This window comes from Saccopteryx leptura, chromosome 13, assembly GCF_036850995.1.
Source record: "Saccopteryx leptura isolate mSacLep1 chromosome 13, mSacLep1_pri_phased_curated, whole genome shotgun sequence".
Lineage (NCBI taxonomy): Eukaryota > Metazoa > Chordata > Mammalia > Chiroptera > Emballonuridae > Saccopteryx > Saccopteryx leptura.
The window spans coordinates 26806668-26826605 of NC_089515.1; the positions used below are offsets into that span (position 1 = coordinate 26806668).

Sequence of the window (19938 nt, forward strand, 5' to 3'; positions counted from 1 at the left end):
CTCTAACCGCACACCCCTGCAAGCCTACCAGGAAGCACCCACCTGCAGACTTCCCCCATCTGCCTCCTCCTGGACTGGAGGCTGCACCCCAAGTCCCAGGCCCTGGCAGCGAGCAGTGGCGGCCTCTGTACTTCCCAGGGGTCCTCCTTGCCTGCCTTTCCTGACACCAGCACTCTTCCTGCTGCCCCTCCAGCTAGAGAGCCGGGAAGAGAGACTGGTGACCAGGGCATGGCTGGTTTACATTAATGAGATACTCTGAGTGTAATCCAGCCATGGAGGCCGCCTACAAAAGGAGGCGATCGCGGGCGGCCAGGAGCAGAGCTGCTCAGGTAATTGGTTTATCTATCTGGAAGCAGGGGGAGCAATCTCAGCACAGACAGACTAGCAGTAAAGTCTCTTCCTTAAGGCTATTTCCTTTGTCTTTTCAATTGCTTGCACATCCATGTGAGAGAGGGAGAGAGTGTTAAAGAGAGAGGGAGAGGGAGAAATGTTAATTTGTGAATTAATGGCTTTTCTCAGCGGAATTGTAAATTCAAATGTCACCTCACACGGTGACACCACGGCTGGTCTGCTGAAGAAGCAATGATAAGATCCCCCACCTCCCTTGGTGCCCCTCCCTCTCCAAAGATAGCTGTGGAGTGGAACATGCTACTTTTAATTTGCAATAACAACACAACAGAGGTATGCAGTAATGACTGCCTTTTCCCCCTCCTCCTAGCTTCCTTCCCCCCAGTCCAGTGGGTTCCCCACTTCCGCCCTCCCTACCCCTTTGCTCTTCTAATACATCGCCTCACCCCACCCTGGCGGCCCCCCACTACACCCCAGCCAGGGCCTGATCACATGGTGGGGGTGCCTTTGGAAATGACGATGCCGCAACCCTCTCTTCTCCTTCAATAATCAGGGAATTAATGACCCTGAAGTTAAAGTGAGGCTGATACCGAGGCCCTGCCCAGCGTTGGGAAAAAGCCTTCATTGTTTTCAAGCAGGAGGCGGGCAGCAGTGAGGGAGATTCATGGATGGAGATTGAATATGCAATTTTCTTTCACCTTGCCAAGAGCTGCCCCTGGGCTGTGCCTGGCCTAAATTTTTCCTTTTACCATCTCTGCCTTATCCGGCCCTCCCACCTCCCTTCCATTCTTTCCAGAAAATTACCTTCAAAATTGATTTCCACTTTTACAAACAAATATAATGGGAACACAGGAAAAAACTTGGGCCGTGATGAATTAGGGCTGTCAGGTGCTTCCAGGTCTCCTTTGCTTTTGTTTTACTACCCGATCGGCTCTTTGTTTTTCCAAGGACTGGAAAAAGTGTCTCCCATCCACTGAGTGCTTGACCCTCCAGGCCACTGGGGTCTCAGCCCCCAAACCCAGCAGTGGCCCACAGAGAAAGTGATCGGGCCCTGAGACACGGTTAGCCTCTTGGTTTCCCAGCAGAAGCTTGAGCCACTTCCTCCTTTTCTGCTCACTGGCCATTAGGAACCCACTCTCATAATAGACTCTAACCACCTCCCCAGCTATTTCCCCTGACCCCCACACCATGTTCCCTCTGGCCCCCATACCTCTTAAAGTCCAGACCAGATGCAAACCTCCACCTCCTCTAATGTGGGCAGGATCAGTGTATACCTCGACTAGAGCAAATGAGAGACAGACAGATACTGAGAGATCCCGAAAGCCAGGCAGGTAGAAGATGGGGGCAAGACGCCGAGATTGGGAGACCAGGCTCCTTTTCAAAGGGTCCGAGGGTGCTGAGTGGCAGCTCCCACATAGCCTGAGGGTCTGAGGGTTCCCAGGAGGGTGCTGAGTGGCAGCTCCCACATAGCCTGAGGGTGTGAGGGTTCCCAGGCTCAGCCTCCTGTGCCATGGGCCCTAGGCCACCCCTGGAGGCAGCTTCAGTACACATAGCCCATCCATTTCCCAACAGAATGCAGGGTGATGCTTTTGGGGTACTTTGGGGAAAAGTCTATATGCACACCTGTGCATCAAGACCTCAGACCCTAGCACACTCTGGCCTGGCTTGAGCTCCCCTTGCTCACTGGCTCTGGTGAACATGCACTTTCTGTCCAGAGACTGCATGACTATCCAATGCGTGGTGTTCCACGTCCCCTTTCACCCAAAAATCTCAGAATGCTGAAACACACACACATACTCACATTTTCATAAACTATGTAAAAAGTTACATATATGTCTATAAACAAACATACATTTCCCAAGGTAAATAAATAAACTTACACATGGGCGGTGGAAACGTACAGCAGGGAATAGAGGGAGGGATGTCTCTATGTTAGAAAAGAAGGGAGTCCTGCCCTGGCCAGATAGCTCGGTTAGCTAGAGCATCGTCCCACTAGGCAAAGGTTGTCGGTTCGATCCCCAGTCAGGGCACGTACAAAACAGATCAATATTTCTGTCTGTCTCTCTTTCTCTCCCTTCCCTTCTCTCTAAAATCAACAAATAAAATTTTTAAAAAAAGAAGGAAAGAAGAGAAGGAGGACCTGTATTTATTTACACACAACTGAAATGCCTGTGATGCTAAGAGAGGACATGTGGTCCAGCTGGCTAACCGCAGAGCCAGTGAGTAAGCAGAGATGGACAAGGGTCTCCCGATCACACAGGGGGGCTGAGATCTTTCCCCTACTGCCCTAGCTGCCTACTTAAAAGGGATTGCACCGAGATTAGGGAAGTTCTGCCCAAAGAAGTATATTTCTGACATAATTTTATTTCCTCTCAAAACAAACCTGCCAGTTAGGCCTTCTTCTTCAGGTACATAGTGACCCATCTTCTGAAATGGATAAGCTCAATACTCTGTATGCTCTCATGTGGTCCTCTCCACAGTCCTCATGAAGTGAGTGCTGTTACCATCTCCACTTTACAGAGGAGAAGACTGAGCTGATGGAGATGATGTGACTTACAAGGCACTCAGGTTCAAAGCCAGCTATGCCTGACTCCAGAGCTCACACCATTCCCACTGGGCCACACTGCCCCTTCATGCAGTACTTCAGGGACTGCCTGCCGGCCCCCACCCCAAATCCTCCTTCCTGATGGGGGCCTGCAGCCATCTCCTGCCTTAAACCAGGGTGCTTTTTCCACGACTTTATCCTCTCATTTGCTCCAAGGCTAACCTGAGCAACACTCTTGGGGACCTCTAGGAGGGAAACTAACTAAGGAAATAAACTGCTTCTTCCAGTTGTGGTTCCATCCAAAGCAGAAGGGAGCTATTAAAGGCAGCGACAGGACTCAGCCGTTTGCAGCCGTGCAAGCTGCCCTGCCTGCAAACGCACAACTGCACCAGGTTGGCACCACTCAGCTGCACAACTCATTGTGCACTTAATTAATGGAATGCAAAATCACAGCCCCCGGTAATCCCACACATCAGAGGGTGAGACCAACACACCTCCCGTCCCGCACATTAACACTCAGACCATATGACTTCATTTGGATTTTTGGACAAGTTATGGAATTGCTCTGTGTTTCAACAGCACTGATGGAAAGTAACACTTTGGGCCATGGCTTAAAGCAACAGGGTGAAGACAAAAGACTGGTTTTTTTTTTAGCCTGAAATAATACAAGAGTCTCTATTCTCCAGCCACATAAGCCAGGGCAAGCAACATTCAAGGAAGCAGTGTCCTTCAAAGGACCCTAATATACCCACCCATAATTGTAGACAAAAAGAGGTAAAGCTCTTAGCGGCGTACTGAATGGGGTTTACCTTCTCAGACTGTCTTCTGGGTGCTTCGTGACATAACTTCCTCATCTATCACTGGCCTGTCTACCTGTCTCATTCTGGGAGCTCCTAGACTTTCGGGGGTTGAGGGTCAAAGCTTCTTGACTAGCACATTTCTCAAAGGAAAGTCTGGAGATTCTTCCATACTTCCAAAGGCCAAGGCCTGAGACGGCGTCTCAAGCAGACTCACAGTCACTGTCAGTTTCTTTTTCCCCAGAGTCACAGCTGATCGGCCCTTTACTAATATCCCCACAGATATGATTGCTGCAGATACTAATAACGCTGTCCATATTCCAAGTGCCAGTGCCAATAATGCTCTGGGTATTATCACTGAGAACACCAATAACTACTGCTGAGATTGTCTCCAATAACGCCAGCGCACGCTGCAGTGATTGTCCTCGCTAATGCCCACCACCATGACATTGTTAGAGCTGAAGAATAGGCTGAACTGTACCAGAGGCAGGAGGAGGAGTGGCTTCTTTGAGGACAGAGAGGCTCACAGCTTGCTCTCAGGGTATGACACTTATAGGGGAGATGTTACAGTCAGAGGAGCCAAGGAGAGCCAGCCTGGCAGGGCATCAGGGTTCTGTGGCTCCCTCAGTCCCTGGACACCTATACCTGTTCCTATCCCAACACTGCTCAGTGCCTCAAGTCAGTTTTCTCTTCTACCTGCAGTGCTGGCCCAGCAGCTAAAGGACACACCTGGGTGTCTGTGCAGCCCATGCCCCAGGCCGCCTCCTGCTACTGGCCTGCCAGCTGCTGTGCTACCTTGGCCCGACTGCAGAGTTGGGCTACATCATCTTGACACATAATTATCTCCCCTGTTCTTAATCATCTGAGCTGCTCCCGAATGCAAACTGGGCCTGGCTGCTTGGAGGCACCCGGGGTGGGGGTGGGGGAGGGGGAGGATGAGTTGTGAAAGGTCTGCCTTTGCTCTCGCCTTTCTTTTCCTCTTTCTTCCCACCTGGATCTGATGGGTCAAGTGCATTTGGAGTGGGGATGAGGGGTCAGGTAGAACTGGCTTCACTCACAGGCTCTGGCCTCCAGCAGGGAGAGGATAGCTCCATCTAGTCTGCGGGGGTCAGTAGGAGGGAGAGTCCAGGCAAGAGAACCCTCCCACCTCCCAAAAGAAATAAGGTCTCTAGTCCTTCCTGCCTCCTAGTTAGGCCCAGGAAGTAAGTGTCTGAGCAGGAAGAGGAGAGTTGGAGGCCCCTTTGTCCCTCACCTAGAGGACCTCAACTGCTTCCTGCGATGTCTTCCTGCTGCCATCCCCCTGCTGCCATCCCCCTGCTGCCATCCCCCTGCTGCCATCACCCTGCTGCCATCCCCCTGCTGCCATCCCCCTGCTGCCATCCCCCTGTTGCCATCCCCCTGCTGCCATCCCCCTGCTGCCATCCCCCTGCTGCCATCTCCCTGCTGCCATCCCCCTGCTGCCATCTCCCTGCTGCCATCTCCCTGCTGCCATCCCCCTGCTGCCATCCCCCTGCTGCCATCCCCCTGCTGCCATCCCCCTGCTGCCATCCCCCTGCTGCCATCCCCCTGCTGCCATCCCCCTGCTGGAGGATAACTTCCCACACTCAGCCCTGCCCTTCTCCCATCCTGCTCAGACACTTTCTGCGGCTACTCACGCCTGCAGAGAAGTCCAGACTCTTTGTATGGTCTGATCTTGACCTGATCTGTGACACTAACCCATCTACTTAGCTTGACTTCCCAGGACTCCCCTTCCTGCCCTTCATCCCAGTCAAAGCACCCCTAAACCTTTCTCAACCACAGAGCTTTCTGGCCACAAGGCTGAGTCTGTCAGATAGAATTTGACACTACCATTGTCTTTGAACATGCCCCTCACCCATCTCCGAGGCCCCTCCTCACAGAGCAGCCCTTCCTGGGGTTTGCTCTCTCCCCCTCTGAGCTCCCGAGGCCCGCAGCCCAGACCTCCACCACAACACAGATAGCTGACAGGCCTTTCTGCTCCCTGAGCTCCTGTGTTTTATACACCCCACTAGACTGTAAGCTCCTTAAGGACAAGAACCATATCTTGTTTTGCTTTGGAATCTTGTAGCACCAAGACTTTCTTGCGACTGACGTACAGGAAGGGTTCATTGAATTGAACTGACTTGAAACAATGAAAACGATCAATTGTTCAGAGAGGAGAGCACTTTGTTCTGGGCCAACCAGGTCACAGTCTTGTGCCAGTGCCTCCTTGCCCCTGGCCTCCCTTCATGGCCCATAGGAGCCCAGGAAGCAAAATGCAAGCTTGTGTCCAACTGCAGAACAACAGGAGAGAAAGGTGGGAGGTCCTGTGGCCTAGCCTGGCTCCCTGGACATACCTCACTCTACAAACTTCAGGGACGGTGGTTAAAGGAGAAACTCCCTTGGGTTTGGGGAAGAATCTTCCAAACCACTCGGGAGGCCAGGAAGCTTGGCTAAGGCCTGAGTGTGGGAAACCCCCAGGGAGAATTGGGACTGAGGGCTTTTCACACAGCCTACCCCTGCCCATCAGGGGCTGTGGCCAAAACAACCACAATGAAATTTAGTGAGTGGCAAAGGCCGTGGCAGCCAAATGGGTTTGGATATTTGGGAAGAAGGAGAAATAGAGCCAGACAAGCTGTTTCCCTGTGAAACGAGGCCATTAGGGCTTCTGGAAGGAGGCCAGCACCAGGTCATCACTGTCTTGCCAGACCCAGGCCTCTCCTACACTCTGTCCCTTCTGCTGGAGACCAGGGCACCCTCGCTCCCTTTTCCCTGGGCCCCAGGGAATCTCAGCTTTGCCCCTTTTCTCTGTTCCTTCCCCTCTAAAGCTGCCCCAATCAAGGGCTTATCTAGACTTGGGATGACCATGTGATTTATCGTCTAAGCAGGACATTTCTGAAAGAAAAAGGAGATGCTGACTGGCCAAGATGCAGAGACAGAAGGCATGAATTGGAACCATCTGGGCTAATGGGCTATGTGGTCACACCCTTGATGCTCATCTTTAGAGGATCTGGCCTATTCCATAGTACATACCCTTAAAACCATACGCCCCCCCTAAGCCAGGAGGTCACTGCCTCCACAGCAGGGACCATGAGGTTGGGGCTAGAAGCAGGTTCTAGGCACTGCTTATCTCCATTTTCCTGGGCCTGTGAGCCCTGTGCCCTGGCCTCATGCATCAGAAGAGAACTAGATGGTCACCAAGGAACCTCTAATGTCACATTTATGAAAAAACACCTTCTCCCAGGCGCATCGCCACCACTGTCCTCTCTCACTTCCTGTTCCCTGTCCTTCTCCTCTGTGTTCCCCTCCCTACCGCCCTGCTTGCAGCTGGCTGCGCCAGGAGGTATTTCAGGGAATGAGGGAGGCCAGAGAGGAGCCTGAGGGGTGTTCCTCCCATGGGGGAACACAGAGAGGGACCCATGTTCGGCTCCCTGAGTGGCTTTAATGGGGCCAGTGTCCATGGTCACAGAGAAAGGACACCGCAGTCAGCTGTGACACCATTCTCCTGATGGGTTGGGATCAGGCAAGGACAAGGCAGGTTGGCCTTTTATCCTCAGGTCAAGACCAGATGTCCCCCAACCTTCAGAACCTTCCCCAGGTACATGGTTCATGCTTCTCCTCCTGGCATCCCACAGGGCTACCGGGGGTGAGTCCCAGAGGAAGGTGAGGCGGGTGAGGCGGCCGAGGCTGCCGAGCAGATGGTGAAGCTGATGGCCCCACCAGCAGCCTGCCTCCCTCTCTCCAGGAGCCAGCAGGGCAGTGGGGGGACCTGGGCTTTGCGACTAAAACTGATCTCATAGCAGAGCAGCTGCGAGGCCGGGCCGAAACCGGAGCTCTGAGTCCAAGGACAAAGCATGCACAGGGAAGCCAAGCCTCTTCCCTCCTCCCTACCTTCATCACGTTTCCTCTTCTCGCCATTGGAGCGAGGGATCCCCAGGATCCCGTTGATGGAGTAGGATCCCACTGGATCATTGGAGGCGCTGGAAACAGGAGGGGAGGCCGTACTGGGAACTGGACGAGAGTAAGGAGGAAATGCCATCAGGATAGCAGTTGCGATCACAGGCCAAAGCCCCAAGGCTGGGGGCAGAGAGAAGCAGAGGAAATAAGGAGGGATGGGGAGCCCAGATTCCCCTTCTTCTCCTGAGGTCGAAGGGGGAAGGCATTGCTACACATAGAGCAGGCTATTCACTCTGTCCAGCCCTGGGCCCTGGGCTGAGCGCTGACCAGCCATCCTCAAGCCTTCTCTGCAGACCTGTAGATTTCTCTGGGGCCCTTGAACTCACTCCCTTAAAGATGAATAGAGACACTAAAGCTGACTCAATCTAGAAAGTGACTCGGCAATCGTGTAGTGAGCACTGCTCCTAGGAGGCCTCACCGCACAGCTCATCCTATCCCCGGAGCCAGAAAAATCCCTCTCAACAAACCCCAGCTCACTGTCTCTTAGTGTCCTGGGCTGAGTCTTGACCAGTCCTGATTTAGAGTGTGTGGCTCTCTAAGATCGGTCTCCGAATCTCTAGGAGACACGAGAATGGTCCTGATATTTACCAGGAGTGCGTAGCTCCTCTCTCACAGTTGCTTCTGATCTTGAAATCACTAAAGAAGTTCCTAATGTCCCACTCAGGGCACAGACTAGTGAATGCATTCACTCTGTAATGATCTACTCAGGTACAGCCTGGCCAAACTTTTCTTCCCAGCACATGCCGTAATACAGGCCTAGTAAACAACAGGTCCTACCAATGCAAGAGGGCTGGGACCGGCCATTCTACTTCTCGCTGTTCAAGAGCAAAGGTGACAGCTACTAAGTGGGGCAGCAGGAAAAATTTGATCACATCCCAGCACCTTAAGCCCTGGTACAAAGCACCCTTGGGCCAAAGGGAAGACTGTATGTTTGAGGGGTGCTAGGAATGTTAGCAGGTGGTCTGGTAGGACCTCGATCATGTCTCTGGAAGGCCATGAGCAGGGCTCAGTAAATGAGGTTGGAGAGAGGCAGACAGTTACCGAGTTGGATGGCAGAGAGACGAAGAGATCAAGAGAAACAGGCCATGAAAAGGGAGAGAGAGAGAGGGGAACAAACCCAGAGTCACACATATAAAAAAAAAGAAAAGAAAAGAGAAAGGGAAAGACAGAGATGGGGGGAAGAGAGAAGAAGGGAGAGGAAGGGCGAAGAGAGAGTAATTTTAGAAATAAAAAAAATAGAGTAAGAAAGTAGATATGAATGAAAGACGGGCAAGTAGGGAGACAGAATCAGATAAAAACAAAAGATGGAGAAGGAGGAGAATGAGAAGTAGAAGATAAGCCAAATGGGAAATACAGATGGGGAGGAAGAGAGATAGAGAGAGCAGAAGGGGGAAGAGAGGAAAAGAGAAAGAGGGATGCTAGTGAGCTCATCTCTCTCTAGGAGACCCGTGAGTCCTAGGGGTCAGACAGAGCTCAGAGAGAGGACAAGTTGGAAAGAATTGTTTTGGGGTGGAGCTAGGCACCCAGTGCTCCCAGTGGGGCTCTGCTTCCCCACCACCCTGAGCCCTCTTACCAATGGTGTGGCCAGGTGCAGTCACTCCGGAGCCAGCCCCGTCCGGCGTTGGGTGGAAAGGCTGCTGAACTTTGGTCCGGATGATCCTGCAACAGCATCACAACAGCGTCACACATCACAGGCCCCCCGCTTCCCCACTGATCCAGGCCTCGCTCAGACTCCCAGAGGGGCTCACTATCAGCTCCTTCCTCACCCTCCCGCTCCGCACATGTGCCCGCGGTGACTGCTGCAAGGCCGAGCTCTCCCTCCTGTTTGCCCTGCAGATCCGGCCTAGTGCAGCTCTGGGGGGAGGCCATCTGCATGCTGTCCTGCCACGTGTGCAGCATCAGAACTGCAGCTTGAGTTTTGGTAGCAGGGATTGGGCAGCAGAGTGAGTAAAGCACAGCATCCTTCCCCTTTCTGAGGGTGGGACTGCACCAGGTGGCTTGTTGTCCACCCTCCCCTCCTTTTTATTCCCCCCCTTCTTTTCCAAGTGAGAGGAGGGGAGATAGACAGACTCCCGCATGTGCACCAACTGGGATCTGCCTAGTGACTCCCATCTGGGGCCAATGCTCTGCCTATCTGGGGCCATGCTCACAACAAAGCTATTTTTAGCACCTGAGGCAGAGGCTCCATGGAGCCATCCTCAGTGCCCGGGCGATGTGCTCGAACCAACTGAACCATGGCTGCAGGGGGAGAGGGGTGGGGGAGAAAGAAGAGGATAGAAGAAGGGTGGAGATGGTCCCATCTCCCGTGTCTTGGGAATCAAACCTGGGACATATACACACTGGACCGACACTCTACCACTGAGCCACCAGCCAAGGACATCACCCTCCGCTCCTTAATCACTCGCAAATCTCTTCCTAGGGACAGGACTACCTGAGTCTGGAGGTCATTTTGGAGCTGGCTTTCCTATTGGGACTGTACCACACACCTCCAGAGTTGAGGGAGGAGAAGAGATTTCCTCATTCACTGAGCCAAGGAGAAGCAGCCAGGGAAGGGCTGGGTCAATAGGTGACCCTTTTGTCCCCAATATTCCAATAAGCACATGGTCCCTTTGCCAGATGTCAGGTCCTGAATAACTTTTTGAGCCTATTTACTGTTCTGAAACAAGTCAAAGCCCTGTCCCTACCCAGTTCACTGGCCTAATGGCCTTCTTTTCTGAGGTCCTACTTAGATGACAGCTTCTTTACCAGCTAGTTGAAAAGCCGGGTGTTCCCCCTGCCTATTGCACACTCTGGGGTTAGTCAAACATCCCAGGACTGGGGGGTAAGCTGCCTCTCAGTGACCCTAAGGACCCAGGGCTATATGATACAAAAGGCCAACCCTGGGGCCAGAAATAAAGAATGCTCCCTTCCACTCACTGGTCATATTAGCTGCCCTTGGAAGTAACTTCTCCAACACTATAGTTCCTCTCCGCGGAGATGTGTGTGTGTGATTCAAGTTCACCTTAACCACAAGTAAGTCATAAGCCATGAGCGGACTCCATTCTAACCAGCTTTTACTGAGCACTGCCAGACAACAGAAATAAGGCCCTTCACCCTGGAGTGGTGGATGTTAAGTTTGGGGAGGAAGATACATACTCAGAGACAGCTAGGTCACTCCATGGGGGCCAAGCTCTAAGAGCCAAAAGGACACAGAGGGAGAATCATCCCCCTTGCAGGTGGGAATTGGGAGAGAAGTCACTGAGTAGGTGAAACTTTATGTAGCTCTTCAAAGCAGAGTAGGGCTGAACATGCAGAAACATATAGGAACCAGAGGCACGGAAGATGGTGGACAGGGCACTGGGTTACATGGCCGGGACCCCGAGTCCTGCTTCTGACTCTGCCATTATGTGCCACAAGCTTTGGGCTCATCATTCTACTTTCCTGGGCCTCAGTTTCTTTAGCTCTAAAGAGCTTGGACTACAGTATCTCTAAGGTCTCTTTTCCCAGTAAAAAACCTGATTCTAAGATGAACAAAGAAGTGGAGGGCACGGCATTATAAGCAGGTGCTGGAGGAGGGTAGAATCGAAACACAGAAGCCAACTGGGCCCGATGTTTTAGGGGCGCATGCCCAGACCAGTCAGCCAGAGCAGGGGAGGTATGTCAGGGAGTAAGAGGAGATAAGGCTGCAAACTTGGAAGTGGTGAGAATTGTGATTTTCCACTTACTGAGCATCTATTATGTGCCAATATTATATGCAATTTATACCGCTTATATACACTATTGTTAATTCTCACAAACTCCAAAGTATATCCTATTTTCCTCATCTTGCAGATTGAAAACCAAAGCTGACAGAGGTTAAGAAGCTTACTGGAAAAAAATAAAATAAAAAAGAAGCTTACTGGAGATTACACTGCCAGTTAAGCTAGAGTTAGAATTCAGTCTCAAAAAATGTATGCTTTTGTTACTTTGTCGTCCCTCCCCCCAGTGTATGGGAACCAGGTTTATAGACTCTTAGGCCACGGGTGATTTCTAAACTAGGGGGGGACATACACAGACTGATTCTGGTAAAGCAATGAGAGGCAGGAGGCGATGAGAGGCTGATCTCAGGAAAGAAAGAAAAGAATTTGCAAGGCATTATGAGGAGGCAGAGGGGCCAGGAGTTGACAATTACCTGGAGTCAATCATGGATCTAGAACCCCAAGGCTGTTAACTGAAAAGTTGGTGGTTTGTGCCGCTGTCAGAAAGAGGGATGCAGGGAGGTGACTGGTTTTGAAGGGAGGTGGCGATGCTGGTTCTAGACATGCAGCATTTGAAGTGGTGGAGGAGTGTCCAGGTGACCACGCCCTTTCCCTAGCTGGCCCGGCAGGTATGGATTTAGGAGATTGTCAAGGAAAGAAGCGGTGAAAGGTCCAAGAGGCCTGAGGAGCGGACCACTTTTAGAGACTGGGGAAAAGAATCTGACCTTGCAGAGGTCAGAACTGGTCACACAGGAAATGGCAGAACTGGGATCCAGCAGTGTCATCTAACTCAGCGGAGAAGGACGTTTGCCAGGAGAACATAATCCACAGAGTCAACAGCAACATAAGGCTCGGAGGGAATCAGAAATAAGAAAGGCCAGGCCCTGGCCGGTTGGCTCAGCGGTAGAGCGTCGGCCTGGCGTGTGGGGGACCCGGGTTCGATTCCCGGCCAGGGCACATAGAAGAAGCGCCCATTTGCTTCTCCACCCCCCCTCCTTCCTCTCTGTCTCTCTCGCCTGACCTGTGGTGGCGCAGTGGATAAAGCGTCGACCTGGAAATGCTGAGGTCGCCGGTTCGAAACCCTGGGCTTGCCTGGTCAAGGCACATATGGGAGTTGATGCTTCCAGCTCCTCCCCACCTTCTCTCTCTGTCTCTCTCTCCTCTCTCTCTCCCATTCTGTCTCTCTCCTCTCTAAAATGAATTAAAAAAAAATTAAAAAAAAAATGGGTGAGCCTCTCTGTCTCTCTCTTCCCCTCCCACAGCCAAGGCTCCATTGGAGCAAAGATGGCCCGGGCGCTGGGGATGGCTCCTTGGCCTCTGCCCCAGGCGCTAGAGTGGCTCTGGTCGCGGCAGAGCGACGCCCGGGGGGGGGGGGGGGCAGAGTGGGCAGAGCTTCGCCCCTGGTGGGCGTGCCGGGTGGATCCCGGTCAGGCGCATGCGGGAGTCTGTCTGACTGTCTCTCCCCGTTTCCAGCTTCAGAAAATTAAAAAAAACAAAAACATAAAAAAACATAAAAAAAAAAGAAATAAGAAAGGCCATATATTCGGGAATGTTGGGGACTACTAGTGACCTTGGGGAGAGCAGTATCAACAAAGAGAAGAAGCCGGACAAAAAAGAAGTTAGGACGTTCGCAGGAGGAAAGGGAGGCAGTGAAAGTCGATGAGTGCCTTTAGAAGTTTATAGAAAAGGAAGGGAGAGGGAAGTGTGGAAGCCAGCGCATAGGCCTGGCAGCTGAGTGGAGGGAAGGTGTTTAAGGTAGGGGCAACTGGATACGTTTGCAGGCTGAGGAGGAAGAGCCCATGGAGAGGGAGCGACTGAAGCGGGCTGAGATTGTAAATGATGGTGAGGGCGTGGGGGCGGGGTTTGGGAGAGATGGCGTATTTTGAGGGAGACAAATGCTTTGAAATGGAGTTTTTAAGGTTTTTGTCACTTAGCAAAGCAAATGGCAAGGTCATCTCCAACAAGTTCGGGATAGGGGATGTTTGGAGCGTAATCACAATAGAAAAGACAAGAGTAGCTAAGGGCAAGGTAGGCTGGCTGGTCTACAGGAAAGGACTAGAAGGAAGTGGAGCAGTTCAGAGCCACTGAACTAATTCATGGCAGCAAAAGCTTCTAGGGTGTCACGGAGCCGGGGTGGCTCTGGCTTGAGGGCTGATGGGTTCTGGATGAAGGAAGCCTGTGAGTTGGGGCTGCGTGATACAGAGAACTGCTGGCCCGGTGGAGCTTCTGTCTTTGTTACCCAGCGCCTTTGACCCTGGGGCAGCAGTGCAGAGCTAGCTGAGGCAGCAAGCGATGGAAAATCACTACTCCCTGACAGCGGCTGGGTGGCACCTGAGAGGAGCCAGGCAAGGTGCCTGCCTGCTGTGAGTCACTCATACTCTTTTTTTTTTTTTTTTATAAAGCTGGAAACGGGGAGAGACAGTCAGACAGACTCCCGCATGCGCCCGACCGGGATCCACCCGGCACGCCCACCAGGGGCGATGCTCTGCCCACCAGGGGCCGATGCTCTGCCCCTCCGGGGCGTCGCTCTGCCGCGACCAGAGCCACTCTAGCGCCTGGGGCAGAGGCCAAGGAGCCATCCCCAGCGCCCGGGCCATCTTTTGCTCCACTGGAGCCTTGGCTGCGGGAGGGGAAGAGAGAGACAGAGAGGAAGGAGGGGGGGGGGCGGAGAAGCAAATGGGCGCTTCTCCTATGTGCCCTGGCCGGGAATCGAACCTGGGTCCCCCGCACACCAGGCCGACGCTCTACCGCTGAGCCAACCGGCTAGGGCCAAGTTACTCATACTCTTGGTGTCCATCCATGCCCCCTGGGCTGTGGGCACTGCGAGTCCCCAGAGCTAATCTCAGGGAATTTAAGAACTGGGATTGTGGAAACCTAATGGTCCTCCGTGGCCCTTCTGCATGCGTATACGGCCCAGTAGCTCATGGGGCTATCACTAGGGGTTAAAAGGATAAAGAAAAGCAGTTGCTTTGGGTGACTATCTGACACTATTTCTCTCAGTTCCTCCTCCTCCTTTTCCAATTCTTTTTCATTCTTTCCCACAGACAACCAAATATCTATGGCCTCCGTGGTCTCAGGCAGGTTTGGCCTGGAGAGTCAAGTCTGCCAAAGCTTTGGAGGGCGCAGTCAGGAGCCCTGGAGAGCACATCTCTACTTGGGGTCTGGTAGATGTTATTTCCTGTTTCTGATATGACTGCCCAGACAGGGTGCCTCCTCCCCACTTCTCTTTCCAGCACTTTCTTCCACAGGGAAGTTCTTTCTCCCCCAACTTTCCTGGAATGTCCAGGGCTCTGCCTGGGCCCAGCATGGGGACTTCAGGCGCTCAGCATCTTCCATACTAATGAGAATATGACCAGAGTGAAGGGAGAAAAGGGCTCAGTCTGAGTCCCAGCTCTGTCACTTATTGCCTTTGAAACCCTTGGCAGTTTGAATAATAGAATAATAATATTATTATAATAATAATAATACCGTTCACTTCCTAGGACTGTTGTGAGGATTAAATAGAATAATCCATGTAAAATGATTAGTATGATGCTTGGCTCAACAAATGCTAGCTTTAATAATAACAACAACAAACAGTAGTATTATTATTCCTATGCGTGACCTGGCTGCTTTCTATTTGGTGGCCGAGTCAAGTTCAGCCAGGTGGCCTCTCAGCCCAACATGCCCCAGCCCGGTCAATGCAGCTGCTACAGAGGCCCTGGGAAGAACATGGAGAAGATAGGAAGCAGCAGCAGGTGTCACAGCCTGACCCAATAAAGGGTTGCATCAGAGAAGACAGACTGGGGACCCTGCCTGGGGGCACTGGGAAGAATCTGTAGACAGTAGGAGCAGCAGCTTCTTCCAGAACCAGAAGATGCCAGGGGTGTGCGGCAGAGCTTAAAGCAGGGGTCGGGAACCTATGGCTCGCGAACCAGATGTGGCTCTTTTGATGGCTGCATCTGGCTCGCAGACAAATCTTTAATAAAAAAATAATAACATTAAAAATATAGAACATTCTCATGTATTACAATCCATTCATTTCCTACCGCCCATGTTCATGGTTGTGGGTGGCTGGAGCCAATCACAGCTGTCCTCCGGGATAACACCAAATTTTTATTGGATAATGCGTAAGGTACACGGGTCGTTGTATGGCTCTTGTGGAATTACATTTTAAAATATGTGGCGTTCATGGCTCTCTCAGCCAAAAAAAGGTTCCTGACCCCTGGCTTAAAGGATGACAAGACTGGTGGAATCACTCCTTCTTGGGTAAATTCCCAGGAGGCCTTCACCTCCCTCTAAGCTGGAGAGGAAAACAGTCTAGCGGCTCTGAGGGTCAGCATGGAACCAGGCTGCTAGTAATCGTTTGTTAAACTCGTGAGGAAACAGAGAAGCCCTCAACATTGTAAGAAAGCGCGGGGGACATTCTTACTCCTCTAGTTCTACACCCTCTTCTTCTTCCTCCTTCTCTCATTCCTTCTTCTGGGTTACACCATTTTTCTCTGCCCTTCTCTCCATTTCCCCTCTTTGTCTGTCTGTCTGTCTCCTTGCACCCTGGAGTCCCACTGTGGCTGTGTGAGTTTATTGATTCTTGGGAGCTGGGGGAATGCGGGAGGCAGGGCTGGGGTGCAGGCTCAGGGATGGAAATAGAAGGCTATAAATTATTTGTGACAGGAAAGCAATAGTGGCAGAGTGCTGAGCACAAGTCTTGTGTCACTATTAGATTCCTTTTAGCCTGATGACACTGTAAAAAAGGTTAAGTGTCTGCTGGAATCGTACACCTGGGGGGCCGGGGCAGCCTGGGAGCAGAACAAGCCACTGAGAGCAGGTATATCAATTCTCCAGGCCAATAATATTCCTCTCATTGATCGCCACGCAAAGTTCAAAAATCTCATTACAGCCAGGCAGACCGGGAACTTTTTACAAATCAATAGAATGATATAATGTATGTATACTTAGTACAAATGTATCTATTCATCTATCCATCCATCCACAGTCCACCTCAGGGTTTCCAAGTTAACCTACCCATCATATTATGTTATGGTATGTACGATATTATATTGCATTATATTATATGATAATAAATGGTGTGCAAAAACTCCCCCTGAGGTGGAGACAAGAAGAGGTCCTATTAGCGTTGAGGTGACCTCAGACAGCTCACCTTGGAGGGAGGGAGGTGGCAGCATTTCCAGGACTGGGCTGGTCAGGATTTTTAAGGGCAGTGCTTCCTTAGCGGAGGCTCCAGCAATAAAAACAATTGTACTAAATATTTACCATGTGGTAGGCAATGTTCTAAGTGCTTCAAACAAATGGTTCACTTAATCCTCACAACAAACCATTTTACAGATAAGGCATATTATAACTTGCCCAAGGTCAATCGTTTAATAAATGACAAATCTGAGGTTTGAATTTAGGTCAACTAACCCCAGGGATCATACCCTTAACCACGAAACTATACTGCCTCTGGGAGAGAGATATCCAAAAGCCCCAAATCCAAATTCCTGAATTCTAGTTCTCTTATTCTGATGTGTTCTGAGACACAAAGGATAATGGGCTCCCTGAGCTTCAATATCCTCCTCTGTACAATGGGATTGAAAACATCTGCTAGCACCAGTGGCTGACAATGTGATACACACAGAACCTTCAAATATGTCCCATGAAACGCCGTCCTTCTCCACTCTGGAATTACCTCCTAGTGGAATGCAGGCTAGCCCCAGGCTTGGTCAAAGGGTCTTTGGAGTAAGATGTCAAGTATCTTCATACATGTGCCCTATCTCTGTGTAAATTGTCCTTGGGTAGATAGCCCCGTTTAGAGTTTTTGAACAGAATATTTAGTATCTGTATGGCAAAAGTCTTTCCTTATTTGGCAAATGAAAGAAACTCCAGCGTAGAGAATGTTTCAGACTAGCTGGCTCCCTTGCCCACTGAGCCAGAAGAGGAGTGGGAGGGGCCTCTGCCAGTGACTCCAAGCTGCCTGGGTATTGTAGCCCGGATCATTCTGGAGGACAAAACATTCGCTTCAGCAAAGGATATTTTGCCCAACGAATGCAGGTTATTGTTTCAACTCAGTCCTTTTGAGAACTGCCAACATCAGGCATGTGTCCCTGGCTCAGCCCCGAGGCAAGTCAGAGCAAAGCAAACAGCTGGAGACTTTTCATGGCCGAAGAGAGGTATCATAGCTCGTCTAGGAAAATTTTGCCTCTCCCCAAAATGGTTCATACCTCTCCCTACTCTTGAGAACTCTAAGTAACTGCAGGCCCCCCTCTACATCCCGGGAACTGAAAATCTGAAATTTACTACCTCCTTCCCCCGAGAAGAAACAGCACCCCCCACCCCCACCCCTGCCAGCCCACTGGCAGCCTGGAAGTGCTGTACATAAGCTGTTTTCCAAGGCTCTGGCTTTGCAGTTTGTGCAGAGTTCCAGGTTGATTGCTCACACCCGCTCACATGCCCGGCAGGTTTCAGTTTGGACAAGTGACCATACGTCAGGTAAGGTTCTGTGCATGAGAATGGCCACTGATGGGGGGGAAGCTATGTGCAGGACCTCCTATTCTGGCTGTAGCAGGATGCAGCTGGAATATACAGGTTCCAACCCTTGCCAATGTGCCAAGAGCTTCTGTCTCTTGTTGCTTCTCAGAAGTCATAATTGAGCTCTAAGAGATGAGAGTCCATCCTCGAAAGCTTGCAGAAGGCTTTCCTCAAACTACCGTCCTTGAACTAACTGCATGAGCGTCCCCTGGGGTGTGTGCTAAACTGCAGACCCCGGGGCTCACTTCAGACCTCCTGATTAGGCTCTCTGACGGTGGTCACGACCAGGAATCTGTATTTAAGCAAATTCTCTAAATTATTCTTAAACTTGCTAATATTTGAGAAGACTGTCTTCAGCCAGCGGGTGAGGAAACCACCCTCTTGGATAACGGGGAAGCCCTGAGAGAGCTGGGAGAAAGCTCTCCCAGTGAGTTCAGAAGACTTAGGTTATGCCCTGGCCGGTTGGCTCAGCGGTAGAGCGTCGGCCTAGCGTGCGGAGGACCCGAGTTCGATTCCCGGCCAGGGCACACAGGAGAAGCGCCCATTTGCTTCTCCACCCCTCCGCCGCACTTTCCTCTCTGTCTCTCTCTTCCCCTCCCGCAGCCAGGCTCCATTGGAGCAAAAATGGCCCGGGCGCTGGGGATGGCTCTGTGGCCTCTGCCTCAGGCGCTAGAGTGGCTCTGGTCGCAACATGGCGACGCCCAGGATGGGCAGAGCATCGCCCCCTGGTGGGCGTGCCGGGTGGATCCCGGTCGGGCGCATGCGGGAGTCTGTCTGACTGTCTCTCCCTGTTTCCAGCTTCAGAAAAGAAAAAAAAAAAAAAAAATTAAAAAAAAAAAAAAAAAAAAAAAAGAAGACTTAGGTTATTTACTCAGACTCTAGCAATTGACAGACATTTCTGCCCATTGCTAATCCGGACCCCGACTGACACAGCAACTGAAATTCAGGAAGCTCTTAGTTCCTCTGAGGAAACTAAACTATAGGTTAGAAATAAAAATAATTTCAAAATAGTTTTTGGTACATTCCAGGATGAGAGACTCCCAGTGGGTTCTTTAGACACCAGGCATATTTTCTGAATCAATGTAGCCTTCTAAGACTGGCACCGAGGGCGATAATCCTTCCACCACGCGTCCCCGGGAGCCCAGGCCAGATACAATTTACCAGACTGGATGGGCCATGAGGCTGGCCCAAGGGGGCAATAGGGATGGTTTAGATGATGAATGGTAAGCATATGGATTGATTTAACTTCAAGATAGGCATAGGTTTAAAAATTAAGGGGCAATGTGTTTAACTAACCATTTGGAAACCAGTCTGCAGAGCATGCCAAGCCCAGAGCCGTGACCGGACCAGCTCCTCTCACCGCTGGCCCTGACCTTGCCCTCATCCGTGAGGGCTTCGGGTTAGAGCTGGATGGGATTCACCGGCTGGCTACCGCACACTCCTGCTGGGGACTCTCTGGAGCAGGCGTCCCCAAACTACGGCCCCGCGTGCGGCCCCCTGAGGCTGTTTATCCGGCCCCGCCACACTTCCAGAAGGGGCACCTCTTTCACTGGTGGCCAGTGAGAGGAGCACTGTATGTAGCAGCCCTCCAACGGTCTGAGGGACAGTGAACTGGCCCCCTGTGTAAAAAGTTTGGGGACCCCTGCCTGGAGGCTAGAAGACTGCCTGATATGAGGAAGGGTGTTGCTGTAGGGTCATTGCTGGACCAACCCCTCCCTGTCCCTCCACTGGCATGTCCCCTCCCTTGGCAAGCAGAAGGTAAGGATGGAGGAAGTGCCTTTTAGCAGCAGCAGAGGTGGGGCCTTCTGGAGACAGCCTGGCCTCCCTGCCTCTAGCCCCACCCCCTCTCACCTAGTTATTCCAGTTTTCAAAAACAATCCATAGTTTCTCTGTGTCTGTTTAAAAGAATGTAATGTGGCTAACCCCTATAATTGCTTCCCATTAGCTACAGGATAAACTCAAAATTCCTCAGCCTGGCCTTCAAATCTTTCCCAATCTGGCTCCCTCACGCCTTTCTAATTCGTTTCTCTGTTCCCCTCCTCCCCTCAGGGTCTAGCGTAGAGCTGAAACC

At 51.5% G+C, this 19938-nt stretch overlaps 1 protein-coding gene across 12 annotated transcripts in view; it reads right to left on the reverse strand.

Annotated features, from left to right (window-relative positions):
- Positions 1-19938, reverse strand: part of PAX2 (paired box 2) — a 95002-nt gene that overhangs the window by 39914 nt on the left and 35150 nt on the right. For 9 of the 12 annotated variants that reach the window (XM_066355208.1, XM_066355217.1, XM_066355215.1 and 6 more), the window contains 3 exons: positions 9218-9303; positions 7579-7698; positions 1559-1627 (listed from right to left, as the gene is read on the reverse strand). In XM_066355208.1, coding sequence (XP_066211305.1) covers positions 1559-1627; positions 7579-7698; positions 9218-9303 — 275 coding nt within the window. The remainder of the gene's footprint in view (positions 1-1558; positions 1628-7578; positions 7699-9217; positions 9304-19938) is intronic. The other 3 variants (XM_066355219.1, XM_066355212.1, XM_066355218.1) reach the window with 1 other exon arrangement.